General features: G+C 39.7%; 1 protein-coding gene across 1 annotated transcript in view; it reads left to right on the plus strand.

Moving 5' to 3' along the window:
* Nucleotides 1-20,512, plus strand: part of LOC132030267 (uncharacterized) — a 70,522-nt gene that overhangs the window by 19,331 nt on the left and 30,679 nt on the right. The window contains exons 22-32 of the mRNA XM_059419828.1: nt 277-438; nt 529-603; nt 693-1,145; nt 1,233-1,577; nt 1,664-1,795; nt 16,436-16,549; nt 16,628-16,812; nt 17,042-17,150; nt 17,517-17,660; nt 17,777-18,073; nt 19,757-20,404. Of these exons, the coding sequence (XP_059275811.1) occupies nt 277-438; nt 529-603; nt 693-1,145; nt 1,233-1,577; nt 1,664-1,795; nt 16,436-16,549; nt 16,628-16,812; nt 17,042-17,150; nt 17,517-17,660; nt 17,777-18,073; nt 19,757-20,404 (2,664 nt within the window). The remainder of the gene's footprint in view (nt 1-276; nt 439-528; nt 604-692; nt 1,146-1,232; nt 1,578-1,663; nt 1,796-16,435; nt 16,550-16,627; nt 16,813-17,041; nt 17,151-17,516; nt 17,661-17,776; nt 18,074-19,756; nt 20,405-20,512) is intronic.

A 20,512-nucleotide genomic window follows, 5' to 3' on the forward strand; every position in this document is an offset into this window, starting at 1 on the left:
ATAGGTTTCTGGTGAGGGATTGAGAGCTAGGACAACAATGTCTTGCTTTTTTTTTTTTATATTTTTTAAATCAACTTCCCTTAGATTTGGCAGGTTAAGTCTTCGGATTTTAGGAGACTGTATGGAGTGTATAGAGTGGGTGCTATCTTGGTGGAACTCTTTCCCTCCTTTTTGCGGGTTGGGTGTGGTAGGGGGCAAACAGGAGTATATATCATCAAGTTCTAACATGTTGTTGCTTCCTGATGGGGGAGTTCTCAAACGTGAGGTTTCGTGCAGGGATCAGCTCCTATAACCGGTTTATCTGAATCATCATCTGAGTCTGAAGATTATGAAGCTGATCGTGCAGACAATCATGTAATTGATCTCTCACAAATGGAGAGTCTGTATTTGACCGGTGTTCTTGATGAGTTAAAGATGTGCTTCAATTATAATCATGAGGTGAGTATGGGTGAAAACTTTTAAGGACATTTTTTCTTGAAAAAGCAGTGACAAAACTGACAGTATAATATGCTTTCCACTTTTGTCTAGCATGATCGGAGTTTTACTAAGGCACTTTTAGCTGAGGAGAGAGGCTTATTTGAATTTCGAGCAACGGGTGGTCGGGTAAGACTACTGCAGGGTTGGCTATCTGTTTTAGGTTTGCTTGATCCCTATTCTTTTGCTTAAATGGTTTAAATTTATGTCTTACACAGGTTGAACTTTCAATTAGAGGCAGTGATATTTTTATAGGGACTCTCCTGAAAGCTCTGGAGATAGAAGATTTGGTTTGCCGGACAGGGATGTCGGGCTCTTGTTATCTAGCACGATCCTTCATCAGAAATATTAGTGCACCCCCCCTTTTAAACGATGTTGAGAGCCAACGCAATGATTCTAGTCAATATGAAGGAGAAGAGGAGTTCTATGAGGCATCTGAAAATTTGAATGACCCAATTGATAGTCCTTATTCATCGGGAAACTCTTTAGCGTCAGAAAGGACCATGTCAAAGGCTCCTAGTTTTAATCGTTTTGCTGGTCTTCTGCCTATTGATGTTAATGAAAGTGGAACTAATTCTGTGACACTGACTGATACATTAGATAGTTTCGTGAAGGCTCAAGTGGCTATTTATGACCAGAAGTCACCTCGCTATACTAGCATTGATACAAAGGTCAGCCAGTATTTCTTATCTGACTAAATCTGTCTTCTTAATTTTATTCTTAGGATTTCTAACTTAATTGCTTGTTGGTTATTACAGGTCGCTGTCACACTTGCTACCTTGTCTTTTTTCTGTCGCAGGCCAACGATACTGGCAGTAATGGAATTTGTAGATGCCATTAATGTGGGGGAAGAGAGCTCTGAATCTTCCAGGGACGCTTCTTCATCAGCCATTACACAGCATGATAATTCCAAGGGAAATGTGGTTGATTCTCAGTTTGAAACAGTTGATGTGCCTGCAGTGAAGGGTTTGCTTGGGAAGGGGAAGTCTAGAATTATCTTCGGTCTGACATTGAACATGGCTCGTGCCCAGATTTTGCTGATGAAAGAGGATGGATCTAAGCTCGCTACCCTGTCTCAGGACAATTTTCTCACTGATATCAAGGTCTGTTGTTTCTATCAATTATGATTTTTTCCATTGCGATATTTATCATGTGAGTGAATTTTAAGTCTTGTTTTCTCCTTGGACAGGTGTTTCCATCTTCTTTTACTATAAAGGCATCTCTTGGAAATCTGAGAATTAGTGATGACAGCCTTCCTAGCAGCCACCTTTATTTCTGGGCATGTGATATGAGGAATCCTGGTGGTAGTTCTTTTGTAGAGGTAAATTCATTGTATAGCTGGTGTGGTGGTTGTTCAAGCTATTGCTGCTGTTATTATCATTGATTGTTGTTGTCGTGACTGCTGTCTTTATTGACTATGCCTATAGTATCTAACATCTAATATGCCTAGTTACTTCCGTAGGTCTGATCGAGATAGCTACTGCGTACCTTTCTGCTTTGATACTTTAGCAATCCTTATTCAAATTCCAGCTGAGACAAAAAACAGAAGCACTAGGTGATTTCTTCCCATCTGTCTAAACCCTGGTCGGCAAAATACCCGTTACCTGTGTTGGTGGGAGATAATATGTACCTGGTGGAATAGCTGAAGTGTGCAGAAGCATGCCCAGACACCACCATTTTTTAAAAAAAAATTTGGATGGATTGAGTGGATTTTATATATTACTTTTTGTTATTTTGTCACCGTCATTATAGTCGTCATTATTGTTAATGTTATGTTAGTACGACAAAAGATGGGGAGAAGGTTTCGTCTCTGGGCTGGGATGCAGTAATCTCTCCAATTAAGGATAGGGATTTTTGAGTTGTGTATGTGAAGCTTTCAGTAGACGTAAAAAATAAAAGCACCTTCAGGAGAGGTTGCATTAGGAAGTTCTTTGAAGGTTTGGATTGAGGATTCTGCCCTTCTTTTTGGGGATAAAGAAGAGATGCAGCCAGGAGTTCACGAGGAAGAAGTCTTACTATAATCAACGTGGGAATGTAACTGTCAATCAACAAACAAAAGGATGAAAACAAACTTAAAGAAGGGACCCGAGAGTGTCACCTAATGGTCTCATAGTGTCACCTAATGGTCTCATAGTGTCACCTAATGGTCTCGGTCAATGTAACTATAATGACCATGAAAGACTAGAGGTCAAATTCTTGTAGAAGCAAAAACACTAGGTGATCTCTTCATGTCCATCTAAGTTTTGGCGGATTGAGTTACCTGATATCGTGCTGGGTGGAGCTATCAAATACCCAATGGATTAGTTGACGTGGGCACAAGCTGACCCAGTGTCGTGCCTCGAACATTGGCTTGGGCGGACCAGCACTTGGTGGCGTAACTTACCGGAGAGAATCAGCTCTACATGACATGTGACTTAAAGCATACATGAAGTAAGATGAAAATAGTTTTCATATCATCAAGCCTTTAATGAATTCCATTCATAAATAAGTACTTTCAAGTTTAAAACAGTGAACCTATATCCAAAACAGAAGACATGCCAAACGTAATGCATAACTAATATCTAATCTATGAAGCCTCTAACATAATCCAAATCAAAACGTTTACCGGGACAAAGCCCCGGCATACACAAAGTGCTAAAATAAAGATAACTATGCCTCGAAGATCAAATGGGGCTCAACAGTAGCTGATAGTGCGGAAACCTAGTGTGGAGTAGTATCGCCCTGGATATCTGTACCTACATCGTGAAATGCAGCGCCCCCTGCAAAAGGGACATAAGTATTGTGGAATAGCACTCGTGTGTAAACCCAACTGAATGAAATAAAGGGACATGAAGGGAAGGGCAACCCAACAACTTTATAAATAAGGTATGAAGAGATATGAACTTTGACATCTGAATAAGCTCAACATTTATATCATAAAAATATAAGTAGATCTTTTAGCGGGAGTTTCGTTAGTAACCGACATATTGTATCCACCATATGAGCACATGGAGTCTAGTCTCTGCCCGATCGGCTAAGCCACTCATCACCTTGCCGGGATAATGAGACATACATAATCATGATTGCTAGCAATTGGATCCATAATAACCCTCGTTGGGGTAACATGAAGAAATCGCCTAAACCAACGGTACGACCCTTATCCTATGTGGAATGCGTAGTTTCGGGCTTTTGCACGCCTTTTCAGTTAACAAATCATACTCTCAAAACGTTAACGTGATAAAAATGGCTTTTTAGCCCACAATCATATTTCATAGTCATGGCAATAATGCATAAATCGTAAGTTCATCATATTAATAACTTAAAGAAAGTTCATATCTTTGATTATGTATTGTAATATACTCATATAATGACGAGTCTCATAGAATCAAAGTAATGAGAATTCAACAGTTAATCATAAGGAGTTCATGACATTCGGAACGAACCCACATAAACAATACCAGATGTTTCATCATCAAAATGGCGTAATTGTATATTAATGAAATTTCATGGTTATGGAGAACATTGCATGGGGAAGAACAAATAACGTTCCCAACTGAAGATAGTTAGCCTTACGACCTTAATCGCGCCAAAACACACAGAAGAATCCCAAAATCTGAACTTGAATCCTTGAAAAGTGTTTCTTGAAAACCCCAAGATTGTAGCATAGAATCTTGTTAATAATCCGTATGTGGGTGTTAATCCTTGTTAATGTGATGGAATAATACTTGGGGTTTGAGGAGGAAATCACCTTAGGAGGTTTGAAGAAGTTCTAAGGTCTTTTCTCCTCAAAAAGTTGGTCAAAAATGAACTGGAATGAAAAATTCCCGAAATTTGACGATCTGCATATTTATAGCAGTGCTCAACCTGCGGCACAACTTGTGAAACGCATGTTGAGCCGCATCTTGGTAAAACGATCCTAACATTTTTTATAGAGCTCTGATTGACCCGATCACTGATCTTTATATTGTTGGAAAGGTATTTCAAAGGGCTACAACTTTCATGTTTTGAGTTTTCCCAGATTCCCAACCAATAAGGAATTATACGTGCTTGAAGCGAGGTCTTTTGCAAGCTCACTCGAAAACTTGGTCCGTAGCGTAGCTTCCAACTTTACTTTGTCCTACCAATCTCCTTATACCTTTTTCAAAGCACTTCCTATACTCCCCATCTTGGTTCCATTATATCCCCATCGTACGAGCCCGAAGGTACGGGGTGTTACATTATCTCTCACTTGGGATCATTCGTCCTTGAATTATAGGCGTGACATCGAAATAAGTAACTCTAGGATTTTACAGAAATTTCAGCAGAGTTTTCTTTGTAAATAGAACTATCCCAACATTTCTCAAGCACCTACCAGCTAACCAGATCATATACACAGCCCTACACGGCATCACAATACGCATAACATGGAGAAACGATCGACAAGCATAGACATGGCTCCTCTCGGCCTTACGAAACATGAAAACACATACTTTCCTTTCTTTTCGTTCAACAACATCATTATCGTGGGCAGATCATAAAGGATTGAGAGGAAAGGAATCGTAGGCACGAATCATATGGAACATTATGATTTGAACATAGTCATGACATGAGTACGTTGGACATGAACATTGAACATGAGCACATACTATTGGACATGAGTATAAGGAACATGAATAGCATAACGTTTGGACATGATCACATGGGGCATAGAGTACGAATAAGGCATTTACCTTAGGCATTCATGCCTTGTTCATTGAAAAGATGCAAGTATCTTGATTTCATATCTTATTCGACTTCCCATGTAGCCTCTTCCACATTCTGATTCCTCCACAACACTTTCACGGATGCCTATTTTTTGATTCCTCCACAACACTTTCACGGACGCTACTTCCTTTGTCCTGAATTTGCAAACATGGCGATCAAGGATAGCCACATGGACTTCTTCATAAGTCAAAACTCTCTTTAATACCTATGTTTTCTGTAGGGACAATAAGGGACGGATTTCCCACACTTCCTCAACATGGATACATGTAACACCGGATGCACTGAAGTTAACTCTAGTGGTAACTCCACCTCATAGGCCACTCGCCTTCTTCGCAAGATCTTGTACGGACTAATATAGTTGGGACTAAGCTTTCCCTTCTTTCCAAAACGCATAACGCCTTTCATAGGCGAGACTTTCAAGAACACCCAATCATCAACATCGAGAATTTTCAAATTAAATTATTTTCAAATATCGAGAAGTGCAGTTTTTTTTTTGAAACAGACTAATAAGGAAATAATGTCATATAAGATGGAGCCGAAGGTGGTTATCAAAGGCACGACCAACTTACCATTAAGCATGGGAAGTAAGGCAACAAGTTGGGTGCTTTGATGAAGGTTCTAAGATCTGAGGCATGCGCTTCAACAAAAACCTGGTGGGAGGCACTAAACAATAAATGTAGTCGGCATACTCTTTTTGTGATTAAAAATAGATAAATAAACGTCGTTGGCAAATTGATCGATTAATTATTAAGTTTATGGATGGCTATAGTAATTCGGATTTAAAATTGGGCAATTAAAAATCTAATGTTTAGGAAAATCCTAAGCGTTAGATTTGAATTGAAAAAATATTTTGCATCGAAATTGGATATCCGAGATGGTTTTGAACTTGATTAATATGAGTTTTTAACTTGATTAATATGAGTTTTTACTTCGTTTCATTTAATTATAGATTTTTAAATTCCTCTACTCATAATTTTTGTTTGTATTCGTAGTTTTTATCTTGCATCTTGTATAGCTTAATATGGCTTCATTATGCGTCTGTTTTTACTAAAATTTGCGCTTTAAATCTGAACATACCTTGGTGCTTCTAACGATTTCCACCTCTGAAAGACGAATAATATCTGGAATCAAAGTTGAGCTACACCAACCGCCTCGCTCTTCCTTAATTATTAATGTCAATAAAGAAGTGGACATAAACTTGTACAGTTTTTTTTTTTTTTTTTGATGAAGTAAGAATATTATTAACAAAAAAGGCATTAACTAGCCTGCATACAAGAAGCATACCAAAAAGTAGAAAAAACCTACAAAGAATACTTGATTTTCTATGAAAGTCGTCCAATCATCTGTACAAAAAGTAACCTCATGGGTGCACCAAAAAAGAAATATGGGAAAATATTCTATTTCTCAAGTGTACAATATCTTTCTCTATTCCATCAAAAGCTTTTCTATTCCTCTCACTCATATGGTCCACATCAGTGATAAAGGGGCAGCTTCACATGCCTTGCATCTCCTCCTCCGTCTTCTACGAGCCCAGCTAAACGTGATTTCTTTCACAATTCTCGGCATTACCCACTCGAAACCGAACCATCTCATCAACTCCCTCAATAGCGAAGATGCTACAAGACAATGTAAAAGTAGGTGATCTACGTCTTCCCCTGATTCTTTGCACATGAAACATCAACACACACAAGTAATCTTCTTCTTCCTTGAGTTCTCCGCTGTCAAGATCACCCCCTCGTAGCTAGCCAAGTGAAGAAGCACACCTTTTTTGGTACTCTAGGGATCCATATCGAGGTATGTGGGAAAACAATCTCCTCTCTCACCAAAAGCTTTATGTAATAAGATTTAACAGAAGAGGTGACGTTTCCCATTTCCAAACATCTTGACAACCCATAGAATTTTTTGTTGGTTGACCGAAGTAACCAATTTTTGAAATTCTCCGACTTTGCAGTTTTGCAAGTTTCTTCTAAATCTCAAATCCCAATACACTTCTCCCTCTTGTAAACTCCATAATTGTAAAATCGACATCTTTTTTGGCAAGAAATCCTATACATGTTAGGAAAAGTGAGTTTCAAAATATTGTTTCCACACCACCTATGACTCCGAAAACTCACCCTACTCCCCTTACCCACTCGAAAAGAAGTATTCTCATTGAACTCTTCCCACTCTTTTAAAATATTGCTTCATAGCCCACACCCGTATGGAAGTCATTTTAGTCCTCCAACCCCCCCCCCCCCCCCCAAAAAAAAAAAAAAAAAAAAAAAAACCCATAACCTCATACTTCTCCGCAATTACCCCCTCTAAAAAGCATTTACCTCTACCCCAAATCTCCATAACCACTTTCCTAAAAGTGCCTTGTTAGAGACCCTTAGATCTAATTCCAAGACCACCCCAACATTTTGGTGTGGTTACAGATTTCCAATCCACCAAATGGAACTTCTTTTCTCCTCTTGAGCCATTCCATAAAAATCTCTCTGCACTTTTTCCAACTTCTCTGTAACCCTTACGGGAGCTTGTAGCAAAGACGTGGAGTATGTAGGAATGCTTGACAACGTGCTCTTAATTAATGTAGGAATGCTCGACAACGTGTTTTGAATTAACACTTCCTTCCCTCTTTTGGATAAGTACCTCTTTTGCCAGCTTGCAAGTCTTTTTTTCTCCCCTTTCTATCACCTGATTCCAAGCCACTTTGTCTTTATTAGATGCTCTTAGTGGTATCCCCAAATAAGTGGTTGGTAGAGCCCCAACCTTGCAATTCAAAATATGTGCTAGAGCCTCGATGTTCTCCACCTCGCCAATCGGTATGGTCTCGCATTTTCAAAGATTAATTTTTAGCCACGACACCATCTGGAACTATGTTAACACTTGTCTCAAATAAAGATAATTGGGATCTGTCAGCATCGCAAAACACGAGCGTCATATGCAAACAAAAGATGGGACACCCTCACTGCACTTTGGCCACATACCGCAGCAGCAAAACCCCTCAAATATCCGCCGCCACCGCTTTATCCATCATTCTACTCAAAGCTTCCATAACTAAATTGAACAACATAGGGGATAGAGGGTCCCCCTAGTCTCACTCCTCCCGAGGTTCCAAAAAAGCCATTTGGATTTCCATTCACCAAAATAGAATATCTAGCCGTAGAGATACAATTTCCTCCATGTTGCACCAAATCCCATCTTCAACATAATGAAATCCAAAAACTCCAATTGACATGATCACAGTGTTATCAAAAGCAAAAAGCCTCTAAGGTCAGCTAGGGCTTTAAGCGCAAAGCGCAAATAAAGCGTGAGCTTTAATGAAAAAAAGCGCAATGGTGCAAAAATACAAATATATAAATATATGTTTAGTCCAAGATTGATGATAATAAGCATGAATAAAAAATATATGGACAAAGAAATTGTAAAAATATTACGATAAAGTGAAATATCAATCATCTAGTGTTACTTCTCCAAGAGAGGCTCATTGGCAAGGAAAAGTATGTCTTAGAGCCTCGATGATGGCACTGAAGCGCACATAAAGCGAGGCAAAGCGCTCAACATGTTTTGAGCCTCGCTTCAGGGCTTAAGCGCGCCTTTGATAACACTGCATGATCATAGGCCTTCTCAAGACCCAGTTTGCATAATATTCCTGGTTCTTCTTGCTTGCGTCTTGAATCAACCACTTCATTGGCTACCGGTATTGCATCTAGAATTGTCCACCTTCCACAAAAACATTCTGAGAAGTAGAAATAATCTTATAGGTGCTTCCCACAAGGCTAATAGGTCTCTGATCCCTGACACTCGAAGCTCCCTCTTTTTTCAGAATAGCGACAACAAACGAGGCATTATGGCTTTTCTCGAACTCACCCGTAACCTGGAAAGCCTCAATGGTCTCCAACTCCTCGTCCTTTATAATTATCCAACACTGCTGAAGAATGCTAGAGTGAAACCATAAGGTCCTGGAGCTTTATCCCCCGAACAATTGTCGACCCCCTCCTTCACCTCCTCTTCTCCCATAGCCCTCTCTAGCCACCCCCTTTTATCTTCCTCTATTTGGTTAAATTCTAAACCCCCTAATCTAGGCCTCCATTTTGCCTCCTCCTTAAACAAACGGTCATAGAACCACACAATTGCATCTCCTACCTCCTCTTCCCCCAAGGTGACTTTCTAAAGGCCCCTTTAGGGGCTTTAGGCTCCTTTTTTCTGGCGATATTCAATCACGGGAAAACTTCTTCTACTTTTCTTTCAATCCTCTTTCTTTCTTAGCCTTTTTCTCTATGAATAACATTTTATATTTCAGATCGGGGGGAAAGTCTTATGACATTACTCAGCAAAAGTCTCATGCAGAATTTTGGTTCGATTGGGTGGAAAGTTCTAGATTCTCCTTTAGAAGACTGACCCCGAGCAAGGGAGCTCTTCTATGGACCTGCAGGAAGCTGAGAGAAGCCTTAGAAAATAGGGGGGAAGAACTTCAAATCATGGAGATGTAGAGATTTTTCTATAATATCTTTTGTTCTCAGAAGTTCAACAAATATGGGAGATTCCTTTCTGTTATTACAGTTAAAGGACATAACAGAGCTGTGATCATCATTCCAGAGAATACATTTAATGAGGGATGTGGGCTTTTAGCTACAAAAATAGAGGAATTTATTGCAGCTCGAACAGGTACACGAGGAACATTTATTACAAAGGGTGTTGCTAATCCTAGGGGGAAACTGTAAAGAAGCTTTACATAAAAACAAGTGGATAGTAAATGAAAGCAGAGGTTGAGGGGGAAAAGGAGCAGTTGACGGTGAAATCCCAGGCGGAGGAGAATGATCTTCTGCGAAGATGCCTCGTAGGACGCTTCTGTGGTGGCGATGAAATTCATGTTCGGAATGAAGTGAGAAGATGCGCACAACAAACATGGAAAGGGAATCACAACATTCAAGTATATGACATGAATGGTGTACAGTTCCTCTTTGAGTTTTTTTTTTTTTTTTTTTCAATCGAGAAAAGCTGCTGAACACATTCTTTCAGGTGAATGGAAGAGACAGGGGATGGTTCTGAAGCTCGATTGGTGGTCTCCGACTAAGGGTGCATTCCCAATCCTAATCCTGACCGTATTTGATTGGTTCTGGATCAGTGTTCTTGGGCTGCCATTACAATTGTGGTCCAAAAAAGTTATGGGGGAGATCGGGGATAGATGTGGAGGCTGGCTGGAAAACGAAGAGGAAACAGAGTTAAAAAACCATCTCCGATGGGCTCACATCAGGGTCAGGGGTCCCGCGGAGAAGATTTCTCAGTCTATCGGTGTTGCCGACGGAGATCTGATTTTTACCTTGCCGATTTGGGTTGAACAGCCAGTGATGTTCCGAAAGAAGAGCCCAGATAGGGACCTTAGCCAGCAGACCTATGATGGGAGAATGAAGGCTAATGATGCACAGGTACCAGGAAAGGACGAGAGTTTCTTTCATAGGAAAGGAAAAGAAATCAGAGATTTTTATCCAGCAGGTATCAAGATAATCGACATAAAGGATAAAGTGGAAAGGGCATCGCACGTGGTCAGCAGCAGTGCAGACGTGGAAATTTCACCAAAAAAATGGTGGGGTTAGCCGGTCCCATTTTAATTTCAGATCTCAATGGGGGCCCAAATATAATAAACAAATTGGTTCATTTAATAAACAAATTGGTTCATTTAAATAACTCAACCGGGTCGGAGCTTCAGCCCGAAGCCAAACTAACCCCAGAGCCTTTCATTAATTCTATCAACGTAGCCCAAAAGCCCTCTATTATACCTCCAGAATTTTCTTCGATCTTTGGGGACCTGGAATCTTTCATGAAGATGACAGAGGTGAGGGGACAAAATTGAAATTTGATGATATGCACGAGGAAATCTCAATTCACGCTTTCTTTGACCTCAGGAGATGACACAGAGCTTCTGAATTTGAACAATGAAGTAGACGAGGATGAGAAAAACTGTGTCACTCAATTGATGCCCCTGTCCGACCAAGTCCTTTGCAGATTGATGATTCTAGCCACATAGAGGAAATCAAGAAGAGGGCCACACTATGGGTACATCTTAATGTCATTACACTAAGCAAGAAGTTCGGATCATCCTTTAATGGGTGTGGCAAGGAAGCTTTTCTTTTGTTTCTGAAGATAGACCAGAAGAGAGCAGAGGGGGATGAAAGCACAGAGAGTTCAAGTGCTGCTGTCAACACAACCACAATTCCGAAAGAAATGAGGAATTTGTTCTTTGATATGAAATTTAAGGACGGGTAACCTTGGAATAGAGGGAGGAGCCTGCAAATAACCAACCAATGAAAACCAAGATTGTGGCTTGAAAGGTACGGGGGCTTAATGAGATCAATAAAAGGGGGACGACAAAAAATTTGATTCAACATTGGGGGGCAAATATTTATGTTGAGGTGGAGACTAAATTAGAAGGGGAGGTTACTTCTATCTTACAACAGATATGGGGAAATAGATGGGTAGGTGAAGCTCACTTGAAGGCTATTGGGAGAAGTGGGGGAGTTCTTATTTTATCGGATAAAAGGGATTGGAGTGGTGAGGTGGTGGAGGTGGGTAATCAGGTATTAACTTGTAGATTCTCTGGCTTATGTCAGAATTTTACATGGACACTCAGTGCAGTTTATGCAAGTTGCAACAGAATTGAAAGGAGGGAGTTATGGTGGGAGTTGGCATCTTGGGTTGTATGTGGTGACTTTAATGTCACTAGATACCCTGCAGAAAGATCAGATTGCACCAGAATATCAGGTGCAATGGCTGAGTTTTCTTCTTGTATCAATGATCGAACTAATAGACCTTCCTTTATTTGGAGGGTGTTTTACATGGAGAAGGGCTGACAATCATAGAAGTTCATCTGGAATTGATAGATTTCTATTTAGCACAGAATGGGAGGAGAGTTTTCTTCAAATCAAGCAATCTTTACTACCAAGATTGGGATCTGGCCACAACCCAATTTTATTGACTTGTGGCAACGGGGGTTTCAAAAAAACTTATTTCAAGTTTGAAAACTGGTGGTTGGAGGTGGAAGGATTCAAAGACAAAGTGAAGAGCTGGTGGAGATCTTTTTCTACAACAGGCAGACCTTGTTTTGTTTTAGTTACCAAGTTAAAACTTCTCAAAGGAAAATTGAAAGATTGGAGTAAGGTGAATGCTGGAGACTGGAAACTCAGGAAGGGGGACTTTCTTAATCAGTTGAGCAGGTTTGATTCCATACAAGAGCAGAGACTCTTGATTGATGATGAACGCATTCAAAAAATCACTTGGCAATGGAATTTGAAGAAGTTGCTAAGAGGGAGGAGATATCATGGAGGCAGAAATCTAGAGTCCACTAGTTGAAGAATGGAGATAAAAACACAATTTTTTTTCAAAGAACTGCTACTGCACACAAGAGGCATAGCACAATAGATTCCCTGGAAGTTAATGGCAACAATATCACTGATCCTACAGATATAAAAGAAGCAATCCTTAACTTTTATCAGCAATTGTACAAGGCGACTGAGGAGGCCTGGCTTTCAGATACAAGGAGCTCCAAGTATTACTAATGAGGATCGGGAATGGCTTGAGAGACAGTTTGAGGAAGAAGGGATATTTGAAAGTATCAGGCTTTGTGCTTCTGACAATGCACCTGGCCCAGATGGCTATCCTATGAGTTTCTTTCAAGTGTTCTGGGAGGAGATGAAGGTTGACATTGTAAATAGTTTACAATATTTTCATTGCCAGCAGGTTTCTGAGAGGAGTTTCAATGCCACTTTTGTGGCACTAATTCCAAAGAAGGTGGGGGCATCAGAGTTGAGGGATTTCAGACCTATAAGCTTGATAACAGGAGTGTACAAGATAATAGCAAAGATTTTGGTAGAGAGATTGAAAAGAGTGGTGAGCAGCTTGGTCATAAGCATCAAATGGCTTTCATCAAAGGAAGACAGATTATGGATGCTGCCCTTATTGCTAGTGAATGTGTGGATTCTAGACTGAGGGGAGAAGCACCTGGCATCATGTTTCATGTGTAAACTGGATGTGGAAAAGGCATATGATCATGTGAATTGGAATTTTCTGTTGAACATACTCAGGCAGATGGGTTTTGGAGAAAAGTGGGTGAAATGGATCAGTTTTTGTATCAAGACTGTCAGATTTTCCGTTCTTGTAAATGGAGAACCCGTGGGTTTCTTTCACTCAGAAAGGGGACTCAGACAAGGGGACCCTTTATCACCTTTTTTGTTCATTCTAGTCATGGAGGGATTCAATAGTATGATGAGAGTTGCAATACAGAATAAATGGGTGACAGGTTTCAAATTGAGAAGCAGGGAGGAGGAGGAGAATCTGGAAATTTGCCACTTACTTTATGCTGATGACACTGTCATCTTTTGTGAGCTTGAGGTGAACAGATCAAATATATCAGATTGATGCTAATAGTGTTTGAACCATCCTCTGGTTTAAGTGTTAACTGGAGAAAGAGTAGTTTATTCTCTATAAAGGAAGTTCCCATATACAAACTCTGGCTGACATTCTGGGGAGTAAGGTGGAAACCCTTCCAACTGTGTATCTTGGAATGCCTCTGGGCTACATGCATAAAGCAAGGGGGATATGAGATGGTATCATAGAGAAGACAGAGAAGAAATTAGCAAAATGGAAAGCTCAATATCTTTCTTTAGGGGGCAGGCTCACCCGAATAAATTCTGTCCTAGATTCATTGCCTACTTATGTGATGTCTTTGTTTCCTATCTCTACCAAGGTGAGTAAGAGGCTAGACAAGCTGAGAAGAGAGTTTTTGTGGCATGGTAACAAAGAAGGCAAAGGCTATAATCTGGTTGCATGGAAGGTAGTTCAACAAAGCAAGAAACGGGGGGGATGGCCATCAGGAACTTAAGGTTACACAACAATTGTCTTATGATGAAGTGGTTATGGAGGGGTATAATGAGGAAGAACATTCACTCTGGAGAGAAGCTATTCAAAGTAAATATGAGCTACACAATCACTGGTGCACAGACGAAGTCAACAGCACCTATGGTGTGGGAGTTTGGAGAACTATCAGAGCTTTCTGGAACATGCTGAAAGAAGATACATGTCTTAGAGTGAGAAATGGCTCTAAGATACTGCTCTGGAAAGATCTTTGGATAAATGGGACTTCACTGAAGGATGCTTTTCCTGATATGTGCTCCATTTGTTCAAACCAGAATGGTACAATTGGCGATTGCTGGACACCTCAAGGTTGGAATCTCCTTTTCAGGAGACATTTGAATGATTGGGAGGTGGAAAGAGTGGTAGAACTTTTGAATGATATTGGCTTGTTCACTGGAACAATCAGTGTACCTGATGCTATTAGATGGAAACACAACTCTGATGGATCCTTTTATGTTAAGAGGCTGTACATAGGAAGGAACTGGGCTGCTAGTGGAGGGAGACCAGGTTTATGGAAGAATGTTTGGAGAAGTATAGCACCTACAAAGATGAGATGCTCCTCTTGGCTGGTTGTAAGAAGGGTATGCCTAACTCAGGAGGTGTTACAGAGAAAAGGTCAAACAGTTGTGCCTAAATGTTTTCTATGTATGGAGGAAAGAGAAACAAACAACCACCTATTCCTTCATTGTAGATTTACAGCACAAGTATGGACAATATTCTTATGTCTCACAGAAGTCTAATGGGCAATGCCTGAGCATACTGCTGGATTAGAATAGAGAGAGGGGGGGGGGGGGGGAAGAGCCAGAAAAAATGGTGGAGGGTAATCCACGGTGTGGAAAGAAAGGAATGGGAGATGCTTTGAAGATACATCAAATTCTATTCAGAAATTGAAGGAGAATTGTATTGTATCATTCTACTTTTTGTGTAAAGAACAATGTATAGAGAATGTAGATGATCTTGTAGATTTATTAGGAGCACTGTAAGTTTATCTTTACCTTTAAAAGCTTTTTCTTTACTGTCCTTTTTGGAGTTTGCCAGCATATCCTTAACTGAGGAATACAACAGTGCCAGTTACGCACAAAAAAAAAAAAAAAAAAAAAGAGGTCTTGGCAGAGGAGTTTGGATCAGGTTTGAAGACATCTCTTCCCAAGAAGCGCACACCAAGAATGTGTCAACTCTTGATCTAGAAGAAGAATCTTCTGATCTAAACCAAGTAAAAGAGGCACCTGTCACCACTTCCATTTTAGTTTCTTGCAAACAAACAATGTCCGCCCCCCATTTCCTAAGTCCAACCTTGATGATGGCCCTTTTATTAGGTTCATTCAACCCCCTCACATTCCAACAAATGATTTTAACTTTCATATCAAACATTTTTATCCTTTCCCCCTCCATACTGTCCCCCCCAACCCCCCTTATTTCTTCTCCTGTAAACTACCACACTTCTTTCCCGTGTTTGAGAATCTTCCACAATCCCCGCCTTCCGTAAAATATCTCCAGTCCCTTCCTGTTCTCCTCCCCTATTCTCTTGTTCAATTCCCAACAATAGTTCAATGATTCTATCCTCTCTACCTTCAACAGTGCCCCCCAACACCTTCCAAACTTAAAGCATTTTTCTTCTGCCCATTTAGTCACTATTCTTCCCCCTATAATAACATCTAAAGGCTGGGCAGCTTCTTCTCTCCCCTCCATAACCCCCAAATTCTTCATTTCACCTCCGGAAGATATCACAAGTTGCATCCTATTTTTTGGACTAAGAAGTTGTCCCTGTCCAAATTGAACAGTCGTCATATTCCCAACGTCCTCACTGTCATTGTTCCCTGAAACATCCAAAGATGCGCCTCCAATTACAACATTTACCCTCTCCAAACCCTAGTTATAGTTCTGATCCTCATTCGACCTTTCCTTTGCAAATTGATGCACATTTGGGCTGCACTGTTGGGCATAGACCTCACTGGAAGCTGCAGGAACTAGCGTTAGGCAATTCTGCCCACCTAATTCCTTGTGAGCGCAGAAAGTTAGTGGAGAAGAAGGCTGAGAAGTCAATTTCGAGGAGCCTGCCCCAGACCCAGCCAATTTCCGGCTCCAGCAACCCTGGCAGAGGGCATCTGGCAGACTTTAGATTGTATTGTATCTATTGGTTCTTTTGTCGGAGATTGTTCATTTATTTCATGCAATTATAGTAAAACAGACAAAACCTATAAGTCGTTCAAGAGATGTTGGTTGCTCTGCCATAAATTTGTTTCTTCCTTGATTTTGTAAATGTTCTTTTGGTTTGTCATTGGATACACGTCTGTGGAGTTATGTATTAATTTTCCCTGAACTAACTGGTCACCGTATTTGTTGATTGCAGTTAGAGTTTTGTTCATTCAATGTCGATGATGAAGACTACATGGGTTATGATTACAGTCTTATAGGCCAGCTGTCTGAAGTGCGGATTGTTTATTTGAATCGCTTTATCCAAGAGGTAGTGAAGCTTTAGCTTTTCTATTTGGCTATTCCTGTGTTATAGATGATGTCATGATATATTTTGATTTTCTTGTAGATTGTCAGTTACTTCATGGGTCTCGTTCCAAACAGTTCCAATGATGTTGTCAGAATAACAGATCAAGTTACAAACTCAGAGAAATGGTTTACAAGAAGTGAGGTTGAAGGATCGCCTGCTTTTAAGTTGGATCTTTCTCTAAGAAAGCCCATAATATTAATGCCTCGAAGGACTGACAGCCTTGAGTGAGTTTACGATTCTTGGTGATGCTTTCGAGTCACTTCTGTTATAATATGCACCCGTCTCCAGTTGTATATTTTAGAATTCTAATGTGATGCCGATTTTTAGTGTATCTTCATGTTGATATTTGGGTCTCTGTTTTATGGGGATATGCGGATTGAACATTTGTAATAGGACCTTTAATAACATTTGTGTAACATATAATCATAGCTAATCCATAGTTTCCTCTTGCAGTTATTTGAAGCTCGATGTCGTTCACATCACTGTCCAAAACAGTTTTCAGTGGTCTTGTGGTAGCAAAAATGAAATGAATGCTGTACACATGGAAATATTAACTATCTCTGTAAGATCTTTATTGTTTATCTCGGTTTGTTATGTTTTTGATGGAGATGCTAGTTGCTAATATCACAATATCCTTATACTGATTTGACAAATAATGAGATAAGTAGTCTAAAATAAAAGCTCAATAAAAACCTCATTTTCGCCGTCAGAGTTGCATGCTTTTGCATGAACCAGAATTTGCATATTGCCAGTCAGAAACCGTTTGAAGTTCAATTAGTGCATGTAATAGCATTTGAAAAGGTTTTGCAATTTTGCCAAAGAGAGTACTTTAAAGAGGGAATTTGTAGATTATCGTAGATCCCCTTTCTTTAAGTTGCTCCCATGTGTATTTCATCTGAGAACATGTCCCATATATACCTTCCTTTAGGTCAAAGATATCAATTTAAATGTGGGTGCTGGCTCAGAATTGGGTGAAAGTATCATCCAAGGCGTCAATGGAGTTTCAATTGTTATAAAGCGATCACTGCGGGACCTATTACATCAAATTCCTAGTGTTGAAGTTGCTATCAAGGTACTTTAATACTAAAAGTACTCAGACTGTAGTTCTGGTCTTTTTATCATTCACTACCTATTTTGTTGTTTTGGAGATCAAGTTGTCCCAATTTTCATGGTATCTAATTATTTCAGATTGAAGAATTAAAAGCTGCTCTATCAAGCACGGAGTATGAGATAATTGCGGAATGCGCACAGGAAAATCTTTCAGAGACTCCTAATGTTGTGCCGCCTCTTATAGATGGCTCGTCATCACCTTCAGCTGACAAGGCACAACATTTATCAGTGAGAAATTCTGATGTTGTTAAATCTGAAGCTGAAGATGAAGATGAAGATAAGTGGATTGTAACCAAGGTCTCTATAGCTATTGACCTGGTTGAGCTTGGCCTTCACTATGGATTGACAAGGGATGCATCTCTTGCAACGATGCAGGTAATTGAGACTCCTTTAATTAAGTTGTGCTTGTTTTACTGTTATTATTACCCTTCCAAATTGTACCTTCATCTTCTTGCTATTCCAGTTTGTTAAATTTATACTTCTGTGAATTGAAAGAAGCAATGTTCTCAGATGTTTCTGGGAGGACTAGAAACATCAGAATGCTGTTTGGGTGTGGTTTGTGAAGAAGTATTATGAAGGGGTGGGATGACTTCTATGGGCAAATATTCTTTAAGGTCGGGGATGGTAGTAGGATTAGTTTTTGGGCACAAAAGTGGGGTGGGGAGAATGTGTTGAAGGAAACATTCCCTAATTTATATCGTGTGTCCAGCCAAAAGATATGACAGTCCAACAAATCTGTAGGTCTCACGAGGGTTTTTTTTTTTCAAATTGGGACTTAAAATTCAGAATGAACCTTCAAGACTGGGAGATGGAGGAGTTTCATAATTTTATTGAGTTTTTAGGTGGGCTAGTCACACCAAACGACTTGCCGGATGTTTGGAGATGGCAGGAGAGTGGAGATGGGATTTTCAGGTTAGCTCTTTTTATATGAGGTTACTTGTGAGGGAGGAATGTATTTTCCCCCATGACGCTATATGGATTCCTAGAGCACCGAGGAAGGTGTGTTTCTTTTTATGGTTGGCGGCTAGGGGTGCGATCTTAACGGCAGAGAATCTGAGGAAGAGGAGGATCAACTACGTCAATTGGTGCTTTATGTGCAAGAGTACAGGTGAAAATGTTGATCATCTTCTTTTGCATTGTAAGGTGGCTAATCGGTTATGGAGGACGACTCTCGATTGGTTTCGAGTGCAATGGGTGATGCCGGGTACAGTGAAGGAGGCTTTGCAAAACTGGACTCATATGAAGGGAAAGAGAAGCCTAAGAGCATGGAGTGTCGTCCCATTAGCAATCATGTGGGTCATTTGGAAAGAAGGAAATAGGAGGGCATTTGATGGGGTGGAACGAGATTTTGTAAAATTGCATAGGAGTGTTTTGTCTTTAGTTACTATTTGGTGTACTTACGAGGTCCCTATATGTATAAAGGATTGGACCTCTTTTCTCGAGAACCATATTTTGATGTAGGTTCTCTTCTTTTGGTATATGGCTTGTACACAGAGTTTCCCCAATTGTCAATAAAATTATTTACCTTATCCCAAAAAAAAAAAAAAAGTTCTCAGATTTTTCTTGTCTTGAGTCAATAGATGTCACTTAAACAATATCATGGCCACATATCTAATAACAATTTATGCTAATTTAAACGCATTTTCATTGAAGACATTGTGAGGGAATAGGTCTTACTACATGCTGACATTTGTTTGCCATTTTCGTCTAATGAGATAAGTAAATTTGAGTATACTAGAATACAAACAGTTGGGCATGATGTTGCATATCACCTTTGTTCTTGTTAGGCAGTTATGTGAACGATGTATAGTCTCACTTATTGATGACTTGATCTCAAATAAATTTGCATGAAGTGCAATATACATACTGTGATGTTCATGATTTTCTTGGAATTTGACTCATATCTATTTTGATTAATCTCTCTTTTTCAATCATAAATTTGGGACATCATCATTTTTGATAATAGTTTTATTCCAATTATGTCAATCTTTGTTTTCATTTATCTTTTTAATTTTTGCATGCCAAATTCTGAATCCAAATCTTATTTTTACTTTTAAGGTAAGTGGTCTGTGGCTTCTCTACAAATCCAATACAGTGGGAGAAGGCTTTCTGTCTTCGACACTTGAAGATTTCAGGGTGATGGATAATCGTGATGGTATAGCACAGGAACTCAGGTTGGCAATTCGGAAGCCTGAAACAATTGGGTATAATCCTTCACAGTCAGTGGCTGATACTGGTGAATATTCTGGCATGGCCTTCAATACAATTGGTGACAAGGACATGAAACTTGTACCTGCAATGGTTGTTCTTGATGCAAGATTCAATGACAATTTGACATCTTTTTCTCTCTTCATCCAAAGGCCACAACTGCTAGTTGCACTTGATTTTTTGCTTGCTTTTGTGGAGTTTTTTGTACCAAATGTTCGAAATATGCTGGCAAATGACGATGATGAAAGTTCTCATGCTGTAGATGCTGTTATTCTTAATGATTCAGTTTATAATCAGCCTTCTTCTGAACTCTCACTATCCCCTCTGAGACCTTTGGTTGCCGATGATGAAAGGTATGACCTTTTCATATATGATGGCAAAGGTGGAATTTTGTTTTTGCATGATAGAAGAGGACAAAATCTCTCTTCTCCGAGTGAAGAGGCTGTAATTTATGTTGGAAGTGGAAAGAAGTTGCAATTTAAGAATGTTAAGATCAAGGTGTGTCCTCTAAATGCATGTTACACTTATTATATGAATCTTGATGATGGAGCTTTATTGTTTTGATGGTGATGGAATGTCCACAATTTTTATTTTTATTTTTGTGGT

Source organism: Lycium ferocissimum, chromosome 9, assembly GCF_029784015.1.
Source record: "Lycium ferocissimum isolate CSIRO_LF1 chromosome 9, AGI_CSIRO_Lferr_CH_V1, whole genome shotgun sequence".
Taxonomy (NCBI): domain Eukaryota; kingdom Viridiplantae; phylum Streptophyta; class Magnoliopsida; order Solanales; family Solanaceae; genus Lycium; species Lycium ferocissimum.